The sequence below is a fragment of the Bactrocera oleae genome, chromosome 3, assembly GCF_042242935.1.
Source record: "Bactrocera oleae isolate idBacOlea1 chromosome 3, idBacOlea1, whole genome shotgun sequence".
NCBI classification, from domain to species: Eukaryota; Metazoa; Arthropoda; class Insecta; order Diptera; family Tephritidae; genus Bactrocera; species Bactrocera oleae.
This window is the reverse complement of record NC_091537.1, coordinates 56,272,902-56,289,777: the sequence shown is the minus strand read 5'-3', so window position 1 is coordinate 56,289,777 and position 16,876 is coordinate 56,272,902. Positions and strand designations below refer to the sequence as shown.

General features: G+C 36.2%; 1 protein-coding gene across 3 annotated transcripts in view; it reads right to left on the bottom strand.

The window, feature by feature from the left end:
• Positions 1 to 1,200: 1,200 nt before the first annotated feature.
• Positions 1,201 to 16,876, bottom strand: part of gus (splA/ryanodine receptor domain and SOCS box containing gustavus) — a 53,294-nt gene continuing 37,618 nt past the window's right edge. For all 3 annotated transcript variants that reach the window (XM_036362947.2, XM_014241395.3, XM_014241396.3), the window contains 2 exons: positions 1,901 to 2,793; positions 1,201 to 1,834 (listed from right to left, as the gene is read on the bottom strand). In XM_036362947.2, the coding sequence (XP_036218840.1) occupies positions 1,695 to 1,834; positions 1,901 to 2,793 (1,033 nt within the window). In that variant the 3' untranslated portion in view covers positions 1,201 to 1,694. The remainder of the gene's footprint in view (positions 1,835 to 1,900; positions 2,794 to 16,876) is intronic.

Below are 16,876 nucleotides of genomic sequence, written 5' to 3'. Positions count from 1 at the left end.
CTGTGACCTTTTAATATCTTCCTTTTAACTTTTTCGTTACTTTTGCCTTCCAATAAAATAAAAGCTATAATAAGGGAACTCATTGTAAACTTTAGTAGACTTTATTCGGTATTTCAAATTTATCAAACGCTACCAAATTTATTCAAGCTGTTTCGAATATTGATTTTACATATGTTCGAAAAGACGAAGACGAAGAAAATCCAATCTGATTCTGTGACACTATTGAAAATCAGAATTGGTTTGCAATTCTGACAACTACGCAAATCTGTCTTGTATTCCACAACACCCCTAAATACAATTAAGTTTTTTTGCTAAGGAGTTTAGTATTGTCCATGTTGTGGACTAGAGGAGAACAAATCTTAATAATAAAGATTTAATATACAAAGGTCCAGGTAGGGATAATATGTAATAGCTAATTGGATACAAAATGATTTTATAAAATGGAGACTCAAACGAATTTATAGCGAAATGATATTGATTTTTATACTCTCGCAACATATTGCCACATAGTATAATAGTTTTGTTCACCTAACGTTTGTTTGTATCATCTAAAACTAATCGAGTTAGATATAGGGTTTTATATATATATATAAATGATCATGATGAAGAGACGAGTTGATATCCGGATGACTGTCTGTCCGTCCGTCTGTCTGTGCATGCTGTAACTTGAGTAAAAATTTAAATATTTTTATGAAATTTGGTAAACATGTTTCTTGGTACCGTAAGACGGTTGGTATTGCAGATGGGCGTAATCGGACAACTGCCACGCCCACAAAACCTTTATTCAAAAACAAATAAATTGCCATAACTAAGCTCCACAAAAAGATACAAGACAGTTATTTGGAATAACATTAGGGAGGGGCATCTGCAGTTAAAATATTTTTTTAAGTAAGCTTGGTCCAGCCCCCTAATAGGTTTAGTGTGCACATCTCCTTAACCGCTAAAGCTATAATAACAAAATTCACTAGAACAAATGTTTTTAGCACTTCTATAGACAGTGTGAAAATACCTCGACGACAACGAATCTGGAAATTTTGCCAACACCTGAAGTAATTTCTCGGGCTTTGATACTTGCAAGTTGCGAGAGTATAAAATATTCGGTTACACCCGGACTTAGAACTTTCTTACTTGTTTGAATATGAGAAAGTGCAAAAAAAAAACCAAAAAAAAACAAAAAAAAAATGGAAAAATTTGCAAATATTTATATTACTGTATCTGAAATTATATTATTAAACAAAGATATGATTTCGTCAATAAAGATCTTACATATTCTAGTACCATTACTCACTTTCCCCGATAGTTCTTAGGAATTAATGGTATTGACATATTTATATAAATTATTACAATCATTGCGTTTGCTGCAAGGAAAAATATATACTTATGTGAATTTATTGTATAATTCAAATAAACAATCTTAAACATGCCTACAGCTTTTTTCTTTGCTATTTTAAGCTTCCTTATACAGGGAAGCCAGATAGTTTTTAGGCTTATTTAATAAAATATTTTTAATACGAGTCTGTAGTCAAAAGTAAAGAATGTTATAATTACACTTAATACGTTTGTTATTCAAAATAGACCGAATTTTTGGAGATCTTACGCGTGTAATAGTGGCAACATTTGCAGCTTTAACGATACTATTTGAGAGTGAAGTTACTTTAAATGAAAATTAAATCTTAAGTTATTATATTAAAGTATTATCTTCGATTTTTGTACAGTAGGTACTTCTTCATGGATAAAGGAAGTTGTAGTTCTTGAATACGCTCCTCTAAATGTGTGCGCCCTACTTTTTGGCGGATAGTCCTTCTACAAAGATCCATTAGCGGCAAAGGTTCAGCTAACAAATGAAAGCAAATGGGCATATATATGATTAATTAAACGGATGCATAAATCAATTACTTACGATCTAATCCGCCAATATATGTCATTGTAATTTCACAGTGGCCCCAGACAGCAGAAACGACAGGATAAAGTTTTTTCCCTTTGAGCCCCTTAAATGCAACTCCGAGGTATTGTTGATCAACAATAAAGCTTAATGTACCTTCGTCCATATCCAAAGCAACAAGAAATTTATCCGGGACTAAGAAAGCTTCGTCATTTTTAAGTATGGCTGGATAAGTGATTCCAGCACAGTTTTTAGAATCATGGTATAGTTTATTTCTACCTAAATCCCAACCCCAACTTTGATCTGACAAACCCACTAAGCTTTGGTAGCCGACTGAGTGTAAAGGCGCTTCAGCTGTGGCTACTCCTACCACTGCATGTGTACCTCTTTGCCTTGTAGGCCAGTATATTTCCCATATATGTAATCCTTTTGTAAGACCAATTTTTCCACGAATACAATCTGTGCTCTGAGCTACAGGATGTCTATGAAATGTCAATTTATCGTCTTCTTTTACAAATATATTTAGTGATCGATCGTCTGAGTTCCACGAATGTTTCAACTGGACTTCCTTACTGGCTGGTGGCATATCCAATAAAATATCTAAACGAGTGGGTTTTATGAAATCAGCTGCAAGTTCACGTGGTATTATTGGTTTAAAGTTCGCCTGTGAATCATTTCGGCTAACTGATTTTGAACCTCCACTTATTTTTTGGCCCATGTTCATACCACGGCAGCTTCTGGTTTTTCTTTGGTCAATAAGAGCTACTTTATACGATAGCTTGAGACGTTCAAATTCTCTTGGTTCCAACCGGGATAATACAACGCGTGGCGCTAAAGATGAAGTTGAAGAAATATTTTGCGGCCGACGTCTATCTGTGTTTCTTACGCCAGGCATCCGACCACCTTTATATCTAAAACATAAATGAAAAAAATATTTACGCTAATTTTCACATTAATATATAACTATGCAGGAGTTATAAGGATTAAATTAAAAACTAAATTAAAATAGAATACGAATTATTTTATTACTTTGTAGACAATCAATTGTAAAGTGAAAACGGTGCTAGAAAAACAAAGATTATAATATTTAAAATGTATAAACGTAAAATACAAGCAAGCACTATAACTTCAAATTATTTGAAGTAAATTTTATTAAAGTTATATAGATATAAAATGTATATGTGTATAATTTTTTTTCTGTAAAATTTACTATATATATATTTTACCAGCTATGGCGTAATGCAAATACATTTTTACAAGAATATCATAGATCGACCTGGTAATGTCAATATTATGATGGAAGCCATGCCATTAGAATCTATTACACTTACAAGGTCTTGGAGAGGTCAAAACTCCAAACTTAGGAAAATTAAACAGGGGGTTCCGCAGGGCGGTGTCCTCTCCCCACTACTGTTTAATTTCTATATTTCGAAACTCCCCCAGCCACCAGCGGGAATTTCAGTGACCTCGTACGCTGATGACTGTACGATATTGACGTCGGGCAATGGAATCGATGGCATGTCTGCAAGGAACCTGACACTCTCTCCCACTAAATCCACAGCGACTATCTTCACAAATTGGACGAAGGAGTACAGACTGGACCTGAACATTTCAGTCGATGGCACAAAAATTCCGACAGTCAATAACCCTAAAGTTTTAGGCGTGACTTTGGACAGTCTGTGCTCTTTCACTCCTCACACGACCGCAATAACTGCCAAATTACGGAGCCGCAACAAAATCCTCAAGTCGCTTGCCGACAGCTCTTGGGGAAAAGACAAAGAAACGTTGTTGGCAACACACAAGGCAATCGGCCGGCCGGTCCTAAATTACGCAGCCCCAATATGGTCGCCTGGATGCAGTGACACGCAGAAGAAGAAGCTTTAGACCTGTCAGAACACTGCACTCCGAACTACCACGGGATGCCTCTTGATGTCTCCAATCGAACACCTACATAGTTTTCGTAGAAACCACCCCTGTAGTCGCCTGACTGTAGCGGAGCCGCCTCCTAGGAACATCAAGAGTTGTTTCTTTGACTACGTCGACGACATTAGACAGTACGCCGACCGGACTTCGGACGCAACGAACTTCAGACAGGCACTGACCGCCATTCACAGTGGAGTCATCAACACCTTCACCGACTCCCTCTCAGTGAATGGCGTAATACGAGTTAAACCACCACCCATAGCAAACGTAGAGCTCGAGTTGCCTCGCGAAACCAGAGTGACCCTCGCGCAACTTCGTTCTGGATACTGTAGCAGGTTAAACTCCTACTTATCCAGAATAGACCCCGACATACTAAACACATGTCCTGCGTGCAATGAGTCTCCGCATGACACTAACCACCTCTTTGCATGCCCAACAAACCCCACCCATCTAACACCCTTCTCCTTATGGTACGACCCCGTCGAAACAGCTCGTTTCCTGGGCCTCCCGTTAGATGACCTCGACGACAACGAATCTGGAATTTATCACCCAAACGGGGACTAGGTAACCGTTACAACAACAACAACAACACTTACATTTTTTTAATTCTCCTTTTTTTTAGAAAGTAATTTTTGTGATAATTTTATTAATAATTTTTTTAGGAATTCTTTTAATATGAAGTTGATGTTTTTGTCCATTTTTTCATCACTAATTATGTAAGCAAAAAATCAATTCGAATCATTTAAGTCGTGTTTACAATATTTTTTCCGAAATATCCATGAAGTCAAATGCACTCATATAATTATGTTAAGGGGTTACATACAGTTCGAATTTTCAAAAAAAATCGATTTTTTAATTTTATTTTAATGTACATATATTAAAGAATACACACAGAAAATTTCTTATCGTTCCGGTGAAAATTTTCGTAGTTACACGCAAATTTGAAAAAGCGTTTCAGAGTGCTTGGAAGTACAAGGCTGCCGCTCCAGCGACTACTGACTAACTAACTTTAAACGTTTTTTGGTTTCTTAATTTCAGATGATCCAGTTCAGAGATATAGTGGTCACCGCAAAACGTCTTTTTTGAGAGGAGCTCCCGGATATCAGCTGTAGCTCTTTTCCAAATAAATATTTTACTAGTATTTAGTCTTAAAATATAGTTAATAGATAAAGAGTATACATTTTTTGAACATAATGTAATACAAGTAAATAAGGGCCTAAAGTCGGGTGTAACCGAAAATTTTATACTCTTGCACTATACTTTATATTAAAAAATGTTGCGAAAGAATTCAACATTTGTTATTCGCTGAAATCGAATTACGATCAAATTTGGTATTTTATTAAATTATTTTATAGGTCATAGACTCAATTAGTTTTATGACTATATTTTACTTGCCGTTAGGGAAAATTATATTAAAATCATTTTCAAATAAGATATATCTGACATAAACTCCACCGAAAAGGTTAAATTTAATATATTGCGTTGATATGCAAAAAAAGCGTCATCCAGAGTATCAGAATTGATTATATTAATTATATCAGGTTTGGACCAAGGTCTAAACCAATTCCATTCATATTCAGCGCTAAACCACATATATATAATATTTTTTAAGAAAGCTTGTCCAATTAAATTTTTGAAATATCACACATTTTGACCAATCTAAAACGGTTTAAGGACAGGGGGGAAGTCGGAGATCATTATATAGGAATATTCGGGGCAGTATTGATCTGGGCTGATTTCACTAACTTTTGACATTGCTCAGGTATATTCAAGCAATTTTATAAACATAACACTCATAAATTGACCGACATATTCGGCATAAGGTTTGTTAAAACCACGAAAATCTTTTTATGTAATATATGTGGGTTTTGGGTAATTCGTAGCCCAATATCAGATATTTTCGGCACTAAGCATGTCCAATACTATACGTTTAGTTATTTTTGTTAAGATATCTTACATATTGACCGATATATACGGTATAAAGCCAACCGGAAGTTTGAAAATCTTATATTAGATATATGAGAGATTCAAGTAGAAGTAGTATTGAACCGCATTTATCTTTTTTTGCCATTACAACATATTATTATCAGAAAAGATGATATCTGAGTTGCATTAAGGTACCTCACATACCATCACCAATATACATTATACATACGTATACGGGATAAAGTCAATCAGTTGTTTTAAAATCCTCATATTAGTTGCATAAACCAATTGCTCACCCGATTTGATCCATTTTATGCAAATCTCTTGCATTGTTATTAGAAAAACACACTTTTCAATTTAATTAAGATAACTCACATATTGACCGATGTTTGCGGTATAAAGTCAGCGGGTAGTTCGAAAATGTTTCTAATAGGTATATGAGGACTAAGGGAATTATTGACCATCGATTCTTTACATAACGTGAATTTTCATAATAAAGTTTAACGATTTGTAAAGTTATATCTAAAAGCTCTTGTGCGTCTCCTCCAGCGACTCCTTACTTCCTTATTAGACATGTTTGGGTGCCTGGTCACAGCCATTACCCAAACTCCATCAAGAAGGCAACGATCTAGTGTTCCCCTGTTCTTTATTGTTCTGGTATGATAATATCAATTTTGGAGCACGCAAATTGTCAAATTTGTGTAAAGAAAAGTGAGATGAAAACATCTAAACAATTTCATTCCACACTCCAACTCTCGCCAGCCTAGGGTTAAACCATCTCATTTTTTATACCTTCTACGAATCAAACGAATTGGCTGGAATTAATATTTAGCTGTAAAATTACAAGTTGATTAAAAATGAGTAGTGCTCATCAAAAAAAAAGCACTAATAGCTCCAAAACTTTTTTTCTCAACGTGAGAACAATTCAATGAATTCTTTGTTTACAAGCCTTTTAAAGTTGACGTGTCAGAGTATCACGTGATTAGATTCTTTTGAACGGTTTAAAAGCAAAAGAAATTTATCAACAATTGTTAGAGAGTATAAGTAGTCCTGACCTTCAAAACGCACCGTTGAATTTTGGGCTGGTGAATTTAAACGTGGTTGTACTAGACTTGGATCGTCTCTACGCGAAGGACGACCAAAAACCGCAACCACACCAGAAATCATTGAGCAAGTTAATTAAATTGTTAGTGAAAATCCAAGTTTGACAATTCCTTCGTTGAAAGCGGTTTTCGTCGAACGAAGAAGCTATTGCAGCCGTAGACGGGTATTTTGCAGAGCTTCCGGAAAGTCATTATAGGGATGGCATAAAATTGTTGGAGGATCATTGGGATAAGTGTATTAAAGTTAAGGAAGATTATATTGAATAAAAAAATATATTTCGTACCAAAAACAGTATTTTTTCATATCGAGCGCAGAAACTTTTACAACCAACCTGTAAAGTAGTGGCCGGTTCAAGGTTTTTTTTATACCCTGAACAGGGTATATTAAGTTTGCCACGAAGTTTGTAACACCCAGAAGGAAACGTCGGAGACCCTATAAAATATATACATAAGTGATCAGCATGATGAGCTGATTTGATTTAGCCATGTCCGTCTGTCTGTATATATACAAACTAGTCCCTCAGTTTTTATGCTATCGATCTGAAATTTTGCACCTGTCCTTTTCTAACAAAGAAGCTGCTCATTTGTCGAAACGGCCGATATCGGACCACTATAGCATATAGCTGCCATACAAACTGAACAATCGGAATCAAGTATTTGTATGGAAAACTCTTTTATTTGACGAGGTATCATAATGAAATTTGGCATGTATTATTATTTAAAGCATTATTCTAATCTCCGAAGAAATTGTATAGATCGGATGACTATAGCATATAGCTGCCATATTAACTGAACAATCGGAGTAAAGTGCTTGCATGGAAAATTTTTTTTATTTGAGTTGCTTAAGGCAACAAATTATTCTCCACAGAAATTGGGCAGATCAGATCACTATATCATATAGCTGCCATACAAATTGAACGTTCGGAATCAAGTTCTTGTAAGGGGCCTTTGTATTTGTGAAGGGTGTTATAGCTTCGGCACAACTGAAGTTTACGTTTTTTCTTGTTTTATTAATGAACTTTACGAATATCAGACTGATTATCTATCTACCTACATATCTACCAAAAATAAGTAAGTTTTGTTTTTATTACAAATTAAATTACCTAAAATTTGCTAACTCTTGCAAGATGTTGCGACAGAGTATAATAGTTTTATTCACATAACAGTTGTTTGTATTACCTTAAACTAATCGAGTCAGATATACGGTTATATATAAGTATATATAAATGATCAGGATGACGAAACGAATTAAAAACGATGTCGATCTGTCCCTCCATCCGCCCGTCTGTCCGTGCAAGCTGTAACTTGAGTATAAATTGAGATATCGCAATGAAACTTTGTACACGTGTTCCTTGCCAAAAAAAAAAAAGTGAGAACGAGTTTGTAGATGGGCGTTATCGGATCACTGCCACGTTATCAGACCCACAAAAAGCCATTAACCGAAAATATAATGCCAAACTAAGCGCTAAATTGAGATATAAAACTGTAATTTGGCAATCCGAAACTACTAAAGCTACAATAACCAAATTTGTTTAGGACAAATCCTGAACGAACATCTACCGACAGTGTGAAAATAAATCAACCCCACCCTTTTTCTATATAACGGATTTGTTAAAAACTACTAAAGCGCGATAAATCGATAACGAAATGCGCCAGAGGCATTAAATACACAAGGGATTTATAGGAGCCGGGTCAAAGTTGGACGATAGGTGTGGTACTGCCCACATTTAGGTGAAATCATACAAGTTTATCTCTCGACCAATTTCAACCAAATTCGGTACGTAACATTATTCTGCCGATCCTATGTTACATTGTGAAAATGGGCGGAGTCAGCCTAAAACCACGCGTACTTCTCGTAGAGCACAATTTTAAATTCCATGCGATTCTTTAATAATACATAAAAACTTGCACAAATAAAGCGTTTGAGATATGCCATATCGCACCTTATTGTCGAAATTGGACATAGCTGACTTTTTGCTGAAAATATCGGTCAATATGTGAGATGTATTATCAGCAGAGTATCCGCAAAGAAGTGTCAAATATGCTACAGAGCTGCTGCAATTATTACATTGCTCAAACACAGTGCTTGCCTAGTTCCCATATAACTAATATTCAGGATTTTGAAACATCGGCTGACTTTACTCCATATATATATTAATGTTTATATATTTATAAAATTGCTTGAAAATAAGTTCTCCAGAATACCTGAGCAATGTCAAAAATTTATGCAATCAGCCCTTCCATTTCGCTGCCCCCAATATATCCTACCTTTATACCATTTAGGTTTGTCAAAATGTGTGATATATTAATGAAATTAAGTTAACACGTTTTCTTAAAAGTTATAAAATTATTTTAATGGTTTGACACTCAATATAAATAAAATTGCTCTTGGTCTAAACCTTATATTCCTAATACAATGAATTACGATCCTTTGATTGACGTTTTTCACATCAACTCAATACATAAAATTTAGCCTCTTCGGTTGAGTTTATATTACATACATCTTATTTGAAGATTTTAGTATAATTTTCGTTTACGGGAAGTAAAATATAGTAATAAAACTAATTCCATGACTTTAAAATAAGTTAATATTGTACCAAATTTGATTGTAATTGTTTTACAATAATGTAAAGTTTTGCCAACACTTGAAGGTATTTAGACGGCTTTTATCTTCGCAAGTTGCAAGAATATAAAATGTTCGGTTACACCCGAACTTACCCTAACCCTGCTTGTTGAATGTAAATTATTTTGTTTTAAGAAAAACAACAATCACAAACAGAATGCCTTTTTGACAGAAATGGTAAAATGAAACAAAGAAATAGAAAATATGACGTTGATTACCACTTTAAATATTTATGTTTAGTAGAAATCAACTAATTTGTAAGTTTGTCGCGAAATTTCTAAACTAGACGTCTTACATATTGACGCGATTCCTTTCCACCATACAAGGTGCGTTCCAAAGTAAACAGGACTTTAAAAAAAGAAGACAGAACAAATGGTTTTATCGGCAAAATCAATTAATTTTATTCAAAATAGTCTCCTTCTGCTTTAATACAGCTTTTTGCACGGTCCAAAAGCATGTCGAACGAGTGTTTTAGCTTGTTGCCCGGTATGGCCGCCAGTATGCCGGTGCAAGCCTTTTGAATGGCCTCCACGTCTGTATAACGCTTTCCTTTCATCGGCAAATGCATTTTTCCGAAAAGGTAGAAGTCGCACGGGGCCATATCAGGTGATACAAATCAGCATTGTCTTCACTTTTGATTTCTCCAGGCGCGATTTTTTGGGTTTCGGCTCCTATTCATTTATGTCCTCACGACCACTTTGAAAACACTTTTCGATTCGTCTGACCATTAACTGTTGCGTTATTTTGTCGAAGACCAATTTAAATGTTCTTTGTGTGTTCGTGCCAATAATGTACGAAAATGGAAATTGCTTTGAGGTTTGGCATTAGGTAGCATTGTGGGTGAGCAATCAACAATATTTTTGACTTCGACCTAAGTTATGACCTTAGAAATTAATTCTTTTATCAAGGCGATCTTTTCGAGGGTACAATTCTTATTTTTCGATATTGCTAAATGAAGAACCAATTTTAATATTAAACATTTAATAAATTAATCTCACCGTTATTTTCAAATTTTCACAAAGACATTCAGATAATTTTAAGTTTTCGAAAACTTTTTTCACATTAGTAGTATGATGATTTGACTGACCGAAAAAGCCTTGCAAATAAAAAGTCCCATAATTAAAACAAAAACAGCAAGCTAAGCGAAACAAGTCATTACATTTTTATGTCGACTTCTGACACTAACGGATTTTAAAGTGAATCCAAAAAAAAAAAGATGTAATAAAAAAATTTGATCACATATATAAAAAAGAGTGACCAGATTATGACCACAACTGTATATCTCTATCTAACTCGATTATTTTAAGGTGTTACAAACAACCGTTAAATGATCAAAGCTACATGTTGCGAGAGTAAAACAGAAGCTATGGGGGCTGCTTTAGTTTTGGCCAAGACTATATCATTATGATCTGGAGGAAGAGTGACCTTTTTCCCTCGATATAAACGATAACTTAAGTAAAAATTTAAATAATTTGAAACTTTGTACTTTTTTTGATTTTTGAAAAAGCTAGCTAACTTTGCTTGGTCATTACTTCAGTCGGTAGACAACGCACGTAGAGTAGGTATTTTTCTGTCAAACTGTTCATACAAAGCAGCTATGCCCAATGTTAATGTTACACTTTTGCGTAGGTGTTGGATAAGCTTTGTTGATACTTCGGCAGACATGCTGTCTATTTTATAGTTTTTATGAAGAAAGAGTTAGTTGATTTACATATGTATACATTTCGAAATGGAAATAGCAGTAGAATGCAGATATAAATTGCTTTTCAGTTATATATATTTTTATACTATCGCAACATGTTGCTACATACACCTAACGGTTGTTTATAACACCTATAACTAATTTAGATAGATATTGACTTATATATACAGACTTATATATACAGTACTCTGCAAAACAAAAGCAACAAATTTAGTTTAACCGACTTTTGATTTATTTTCTTAAACAAAAGTTTTACAAAAATGTGATAGCTATATATATCATTCTAGTATTCTCTCAAACTAAAAAAAATTAATATTATTGGCTCTTAGTAGACAACTACGAAATAAAATAACAAAAGCTACTTCATAGTCAATAAGAAAGAGTGCGAAACTAAAGGAACAAATTAGTATTTTGTATAAGAAGCCTTAGCTTTTATAACCTCATCACATTTACATGCCATTGATGGTATTAATTTATCGACTGCAGTTTGCGAAATGTTTCTCCATGCAGTTTTTATAGGTCTTCCTGATTACGGAAACGTTGACCCGAAACTGTCTGCTTTTAAATATTGAATAGGTTCTCGATTGGGTTGAAGTCCGGCGAATCAGGTGGTTAATCAAGAACGTGAACTGAACGTTCCCTAAGATAATCTTTTACCAATATAGATTGTTATCGGGTCCTTATCGTGTTGAAAGATCCAACGAAGAGATATTTTCCATTCAGCATATGGTATCATTTTCGTTTTCAAAACATTTTTTTCAAAAAGTGGTCCTTTTTATGTTTTAATTTTTTAAAAGGACTGATACCACTGCTGGAAAAAAAGTCCAAAACATAATTCTACCGCCGCCATGTTTGAAACATATCTTACAATTCCGTAGATCAAAACGGTGACTGTACACATTCCATCAGAATTAATCATATAAAATTTTCATTTACTGCTAAATATTATATAACTGTCTTCCATTTATTTATGGTCCAATTGTAATGTGTGGAAAACTTTATGCCATATGTTTTTTGTAAGCGTTGGTTTTTTCGCTAGTCTATAATTCATTAAATCATTTTCAATTCCTCGTCTACGTACTATACTTGCATCAACGTTTAAATTAAGAGTCTTTACAACCTCGATGCGGCAAACGGATTTTTTTTTTTTAGTTCCAAATATTTGCATATATGTACATAGTTCGGGAGTTAGTTTGACTCGGGCGTTTGCCCAAATCGGCTGTTGTAATAAACTTTGTTAAGTTATACTTTTGAATAAGTATGCAAAGTACAGATCTGTTAATTTTATATTTTTTACCAATTCTCTATTGTGAAAATCGTTTGTTATGCTTTTTGCATTTAAGACTCTCCAATAATTACTTCGTGCCATCGCGAAACGTCTAGTCTAAAAGCCTTTAATACACAAAATTAACTGCTAATCAATTTGCTCTAAGTCGTTTTTACGCCCGTAAAACAACAATTGTGCCGTTATTTCTGAAGAACTTTGCGGCATGTGCCTTTAAAGTGATTTGTTACTTTTGCTTTGCAAACTTCAAATTTGAATAAATTTTTTATATAAAGTACAATATATGCGCTTTAGGTTATCCTCAACTATAAGCTTACATAGAGTTGTGTAAACAAACTTTCTGATAAACTTAATCTATCAGAACATAGCCATTGAAAGTATACAAGGTGCGTTCCAAAGTAAACAGTAACAAAGTAAACTCTAGTGGCGCCATCTATATGTCGAATCGTGCGTTAGAATCTGCTATTCTTTATCGACTTCCAGTAAAAATTTCATGACATTTCATCTATTGGAAGTGAAGTTATTGTGTTTTAAGTATCAATATGATTTTGTCATCGGTGCGAAAATGAGCTTCGAACCAAGAGCCAACATTAAATTTTGTTTTTAAATTGGTAAAACTTTTACCGAAATGTTTGAATTGATGAAACAAGTTTATGGCGATGATTGCCTATCCCGTAGCACAGTGCACGAGTGGTTTCAAAGTGGTCGTGAGGACATAAATGAAACCCAAAAAATCACACCTGGAGAAGTCAAAAGTGAAGACAATGCTGATTTGTTTTTATTATTCCAAGGGTATTGTCCACAAAGAATTTGTTCCACCCGGCCAAAACGTTAATGCGATATTCTACCTTGGAGTTTTGAAGCATTTGGTGTGCCGTATTCGACGTGTTCGGCCCGAATATCGCGAAGATGGAAGTTGGCGTTTGTTGCACGATAATGCGCGGTCTCATCGATCGACGCTTGTGGCCGATTATTTGACCACAAATCACATTTTAATAATCAACCACTCCAGTATTCACCTGATATGGCCCCGTGCGACTTCTACCTTTTCGGAAAAATACATTTGCCGATGAAAGGAAAGCGTTATACAGACGTGGAGGCCATTCAAAAGGCTTGCATCGGCATACTGGCGGCCATACCGGGCAACGAGCTAAAACACTCGTTCGACATGCTTTTGGACCGTGCAAAAAGCTGTATTAAAGCAGAAGGAGACTATTTTGAATAAAATTAATTGATTTTGCCGACAAAACCATTTGTTCTGTCTTTTTTTTAAAGTCCTGTTTACTTTGGAACGCACCTTGCATGAACATTTTGTTTCTTTTGTTTTACACAGTATTTGTATGGTAGATCCGAATTGCTGTGATGAAAATGAAATACTAATTTTGAATGAAAACGTAGAAAAAATTTATTTAAAGTATTGATGATTGCTTTTTGCACATTGTGACTTTCTGGCAATTTGTGGATACCATGCCAATAGATATGTTTGTCGTTTGAAGCAAAGGAATCAGACACCCAGTTTTCGACTTCTGCGTAGGAATCGAAGTGCTGCTCAACCAATGCGTGTTCCATCGATGAAAACAAATGGCAATCGGAAGGGTCCAAGTATGTCCATCCAAGTACTTTGATTGTATTCTGAACAGATTTTTCTTTGTGTGCAGGTGCATTTTCGTGTAACAAAATTATTTTGCCGTGTCTTCTGGACCTTTTTGGTCGTTTTTCGATCAATGCATGTTCAAATTGATCATTTTTTGTCTGTGGCGATTAGTATTAACAGTGTCACCAGGTTTTAGAGCTATATTTTATATATTAGCTCATGATATACCACACCCTTCTGACCCATGATTTTCTCCGTTTAGGATTCTTAAAATAAATCAATTTTTCATCGCCAGTGACAATTCGATGCAAAACTGATTTTTTTTTCCTGTCTTTTTCACAAGTGTTTTTTCGGTTTTTCATTTTTCTTTCATTCAATTCATGTGGCATTCATCCTCCACACTTTGGATCTTTCCCATAGCTTTCAAAAATTGTTTGTTGTGCAACATTTAACATGGCTACCAGTTTTGACTTAAAGTATCATCATAGATTTTATTTGTGGTGTAGACCTTTCTATTTGCAATAGGAGAAACTGCCCTACTTTTGTGACAGCTAGCAGGGCGGAAGTCCTTGACGTTACGCTAGCTTCTAGAGAAATTGTTCCTTTGATCTCGGAATGGAGAGTTCTAGACAATCATTTCTTCTCCGATCATAAATATATTGGTTTCAGCTTAGATGCTTCGCGCCCAATTAGGTCCTGTATTGCAGGAAGCTTCGATCAGCTCTGTCAACCGCGCCCGACAGGGATTCGATCCTATCTGCGGACGCTATTGACGAGCTCGTCGAGGTTCTTAGCTCTGTTAGTGGAACTACTCTTGAAAGCTCCTGTCTTCTGCAAACTCAGAAAAGTAAAGAGAAACCCCCTTGGTGAACTTCGGAGCTAACGGAGATCAGATCTTCGAGCCAAAGACAAAGATCTTCAACAAAGCCCGTAAAAGTGGCTCCAGTGTCCATTTAAAAGTCCGAGTCCATTTATAAGAAAGCCTCGCTGAGAGCCTTCTGCGGCAGTGTAGAGGGTTGTCCCGAGTCCTCACAGTTAAAGCGATTTCTTGGAAAAAATTCCTACTGCATGGGGGAATCTGAGAAATGCTGATAGCGGTGGGACAACGAGTAGCAAGGAGCCGTTGAAGCTAGACTTATTTGCGACAGAAGTGTCGTAGCGGAGTGGGGTATTGCAAAAAAACACCCAGAAAGGTTAATAGGGGAACTCCGCAGGGAGGAGTACTCTCTCCCCTGCTCTGGATCTTGGTAGTAAAGGACCTACTTATAGAACTCGAGGAACAAGACTGTCAGGCAATAGGCGAAGCTGATGATGTTGTTCTTTTGGTTAAAGGAAAATTCCTAAATACCGTCTACGAGCTTACCGAAAGGTACCTAAACGTGGAATCCAACTGGGCGAACAGAAGCGGCCCAGCCGTTAACCCACGTAAAACCGAAATGGTTTGATTTACTAGAAGGTATAAGATCTCCCCTCAACGATATCTTTTAATGCTACTTTAAACATCGCACCTTTGGACATTTCAGGCAGGTGCATTACTGCGAATTGGGCTCTGAGACCTAGGGAAGTTGGGCTTTTGAAGAGGTCCGAATAAGGACACGCCGTAATTCTCTCCTCCTTCAGCTGCATTCTTGAAAATTTGGATCACTGCGTCACAGATGCCACTCGAGGCGGCTCTTTCTCTGCTCATATTCATCATATTATTGTGGATGGGAAGAAGCCGCTGGAGAAAAGGCGCGGTGAGCTTTTTCATGGATGGGTCGACGTTAGGAGGGAAAGTTGAAGGGTGTTTTCAATCTTAGCTTCAGGCTACCGGACCTCTATAGCAATGTTCAGGCGAAAGTGGCTGCTTTCAAGAGAAGTGGGCATTCACTCCGACAGTAAAGCGGCAATAGTAGCAAAGCTAGTCAAGGAGTGTCTGTTTTCACTAGAAATAGCATTTGACTACTTCAACATCAGGCTCGTTTGGATGCCTGGTCACACCAAAATCGCTGGCAACTGCAAAGCTGATGAGCTAGGCAAGGGGCGCACCCTTGATCCGCTCACATCGGATCGAGTTGGATCTCCATTACCGTCGTGCGTTCTAGCTCTGGACCCATGGACTCCGCGTGCACTCAGCAGACGCTAGTCGACGACCAACTCCTGTGCGACTGCGAGATCCTTCTGGCCGAGGGTGGATCGCAACAGGTCGGGGAAACTTCTCGCCTTGAACAAAGTTCACCTCGCCGCTATGGCCGCTGGACACTGTCCAATGGGAAATCATGCGGTATGGCTTAGAATACTACCCGATGCTAGTTGTCAAAGTTATATGGGGGAGGGTGAGGTGGAAACATCCCTGCACTTTCTCCTCCACTGTCTGGCTTTTGCTAGGTTGAGGCTGAAACATCTGGGCAATCACACTTTCGGTGGGCCAGAAGACTTAGCCGAAACGGATATCGATCGTCTTAACAAGTTTGTTGTAAGCACAAAGCGCTTTGTCAACATGTAAGGGTCTTTTGATCCAGCCATAGAGTGTTTAGGTACCACAGCGAACCGGCGAGTGATCCTTCTTAGGATCGACCTTCTAACCTAACATTTAACAAGGCTGACATTTTCTTTTATTTATTTAAACGCCAATCGGCAATATATATAGATATAATAAAGAATTAAAGTATTATACAAAAGTAGCTAGGGTATATTAGTGTAATATCTGGAAAATATTTAAATAATTGTAAGTTAATATGTAATTCAGACTTGATTTAGATGTAATTCAGACGAGCAGGTGTCTCTTGGTGTTTTCGGTAAAAGCAGCGTATGTTCCTCCATAGAAATCAATTTCACCTTGAAGTGAATTTACTAAAT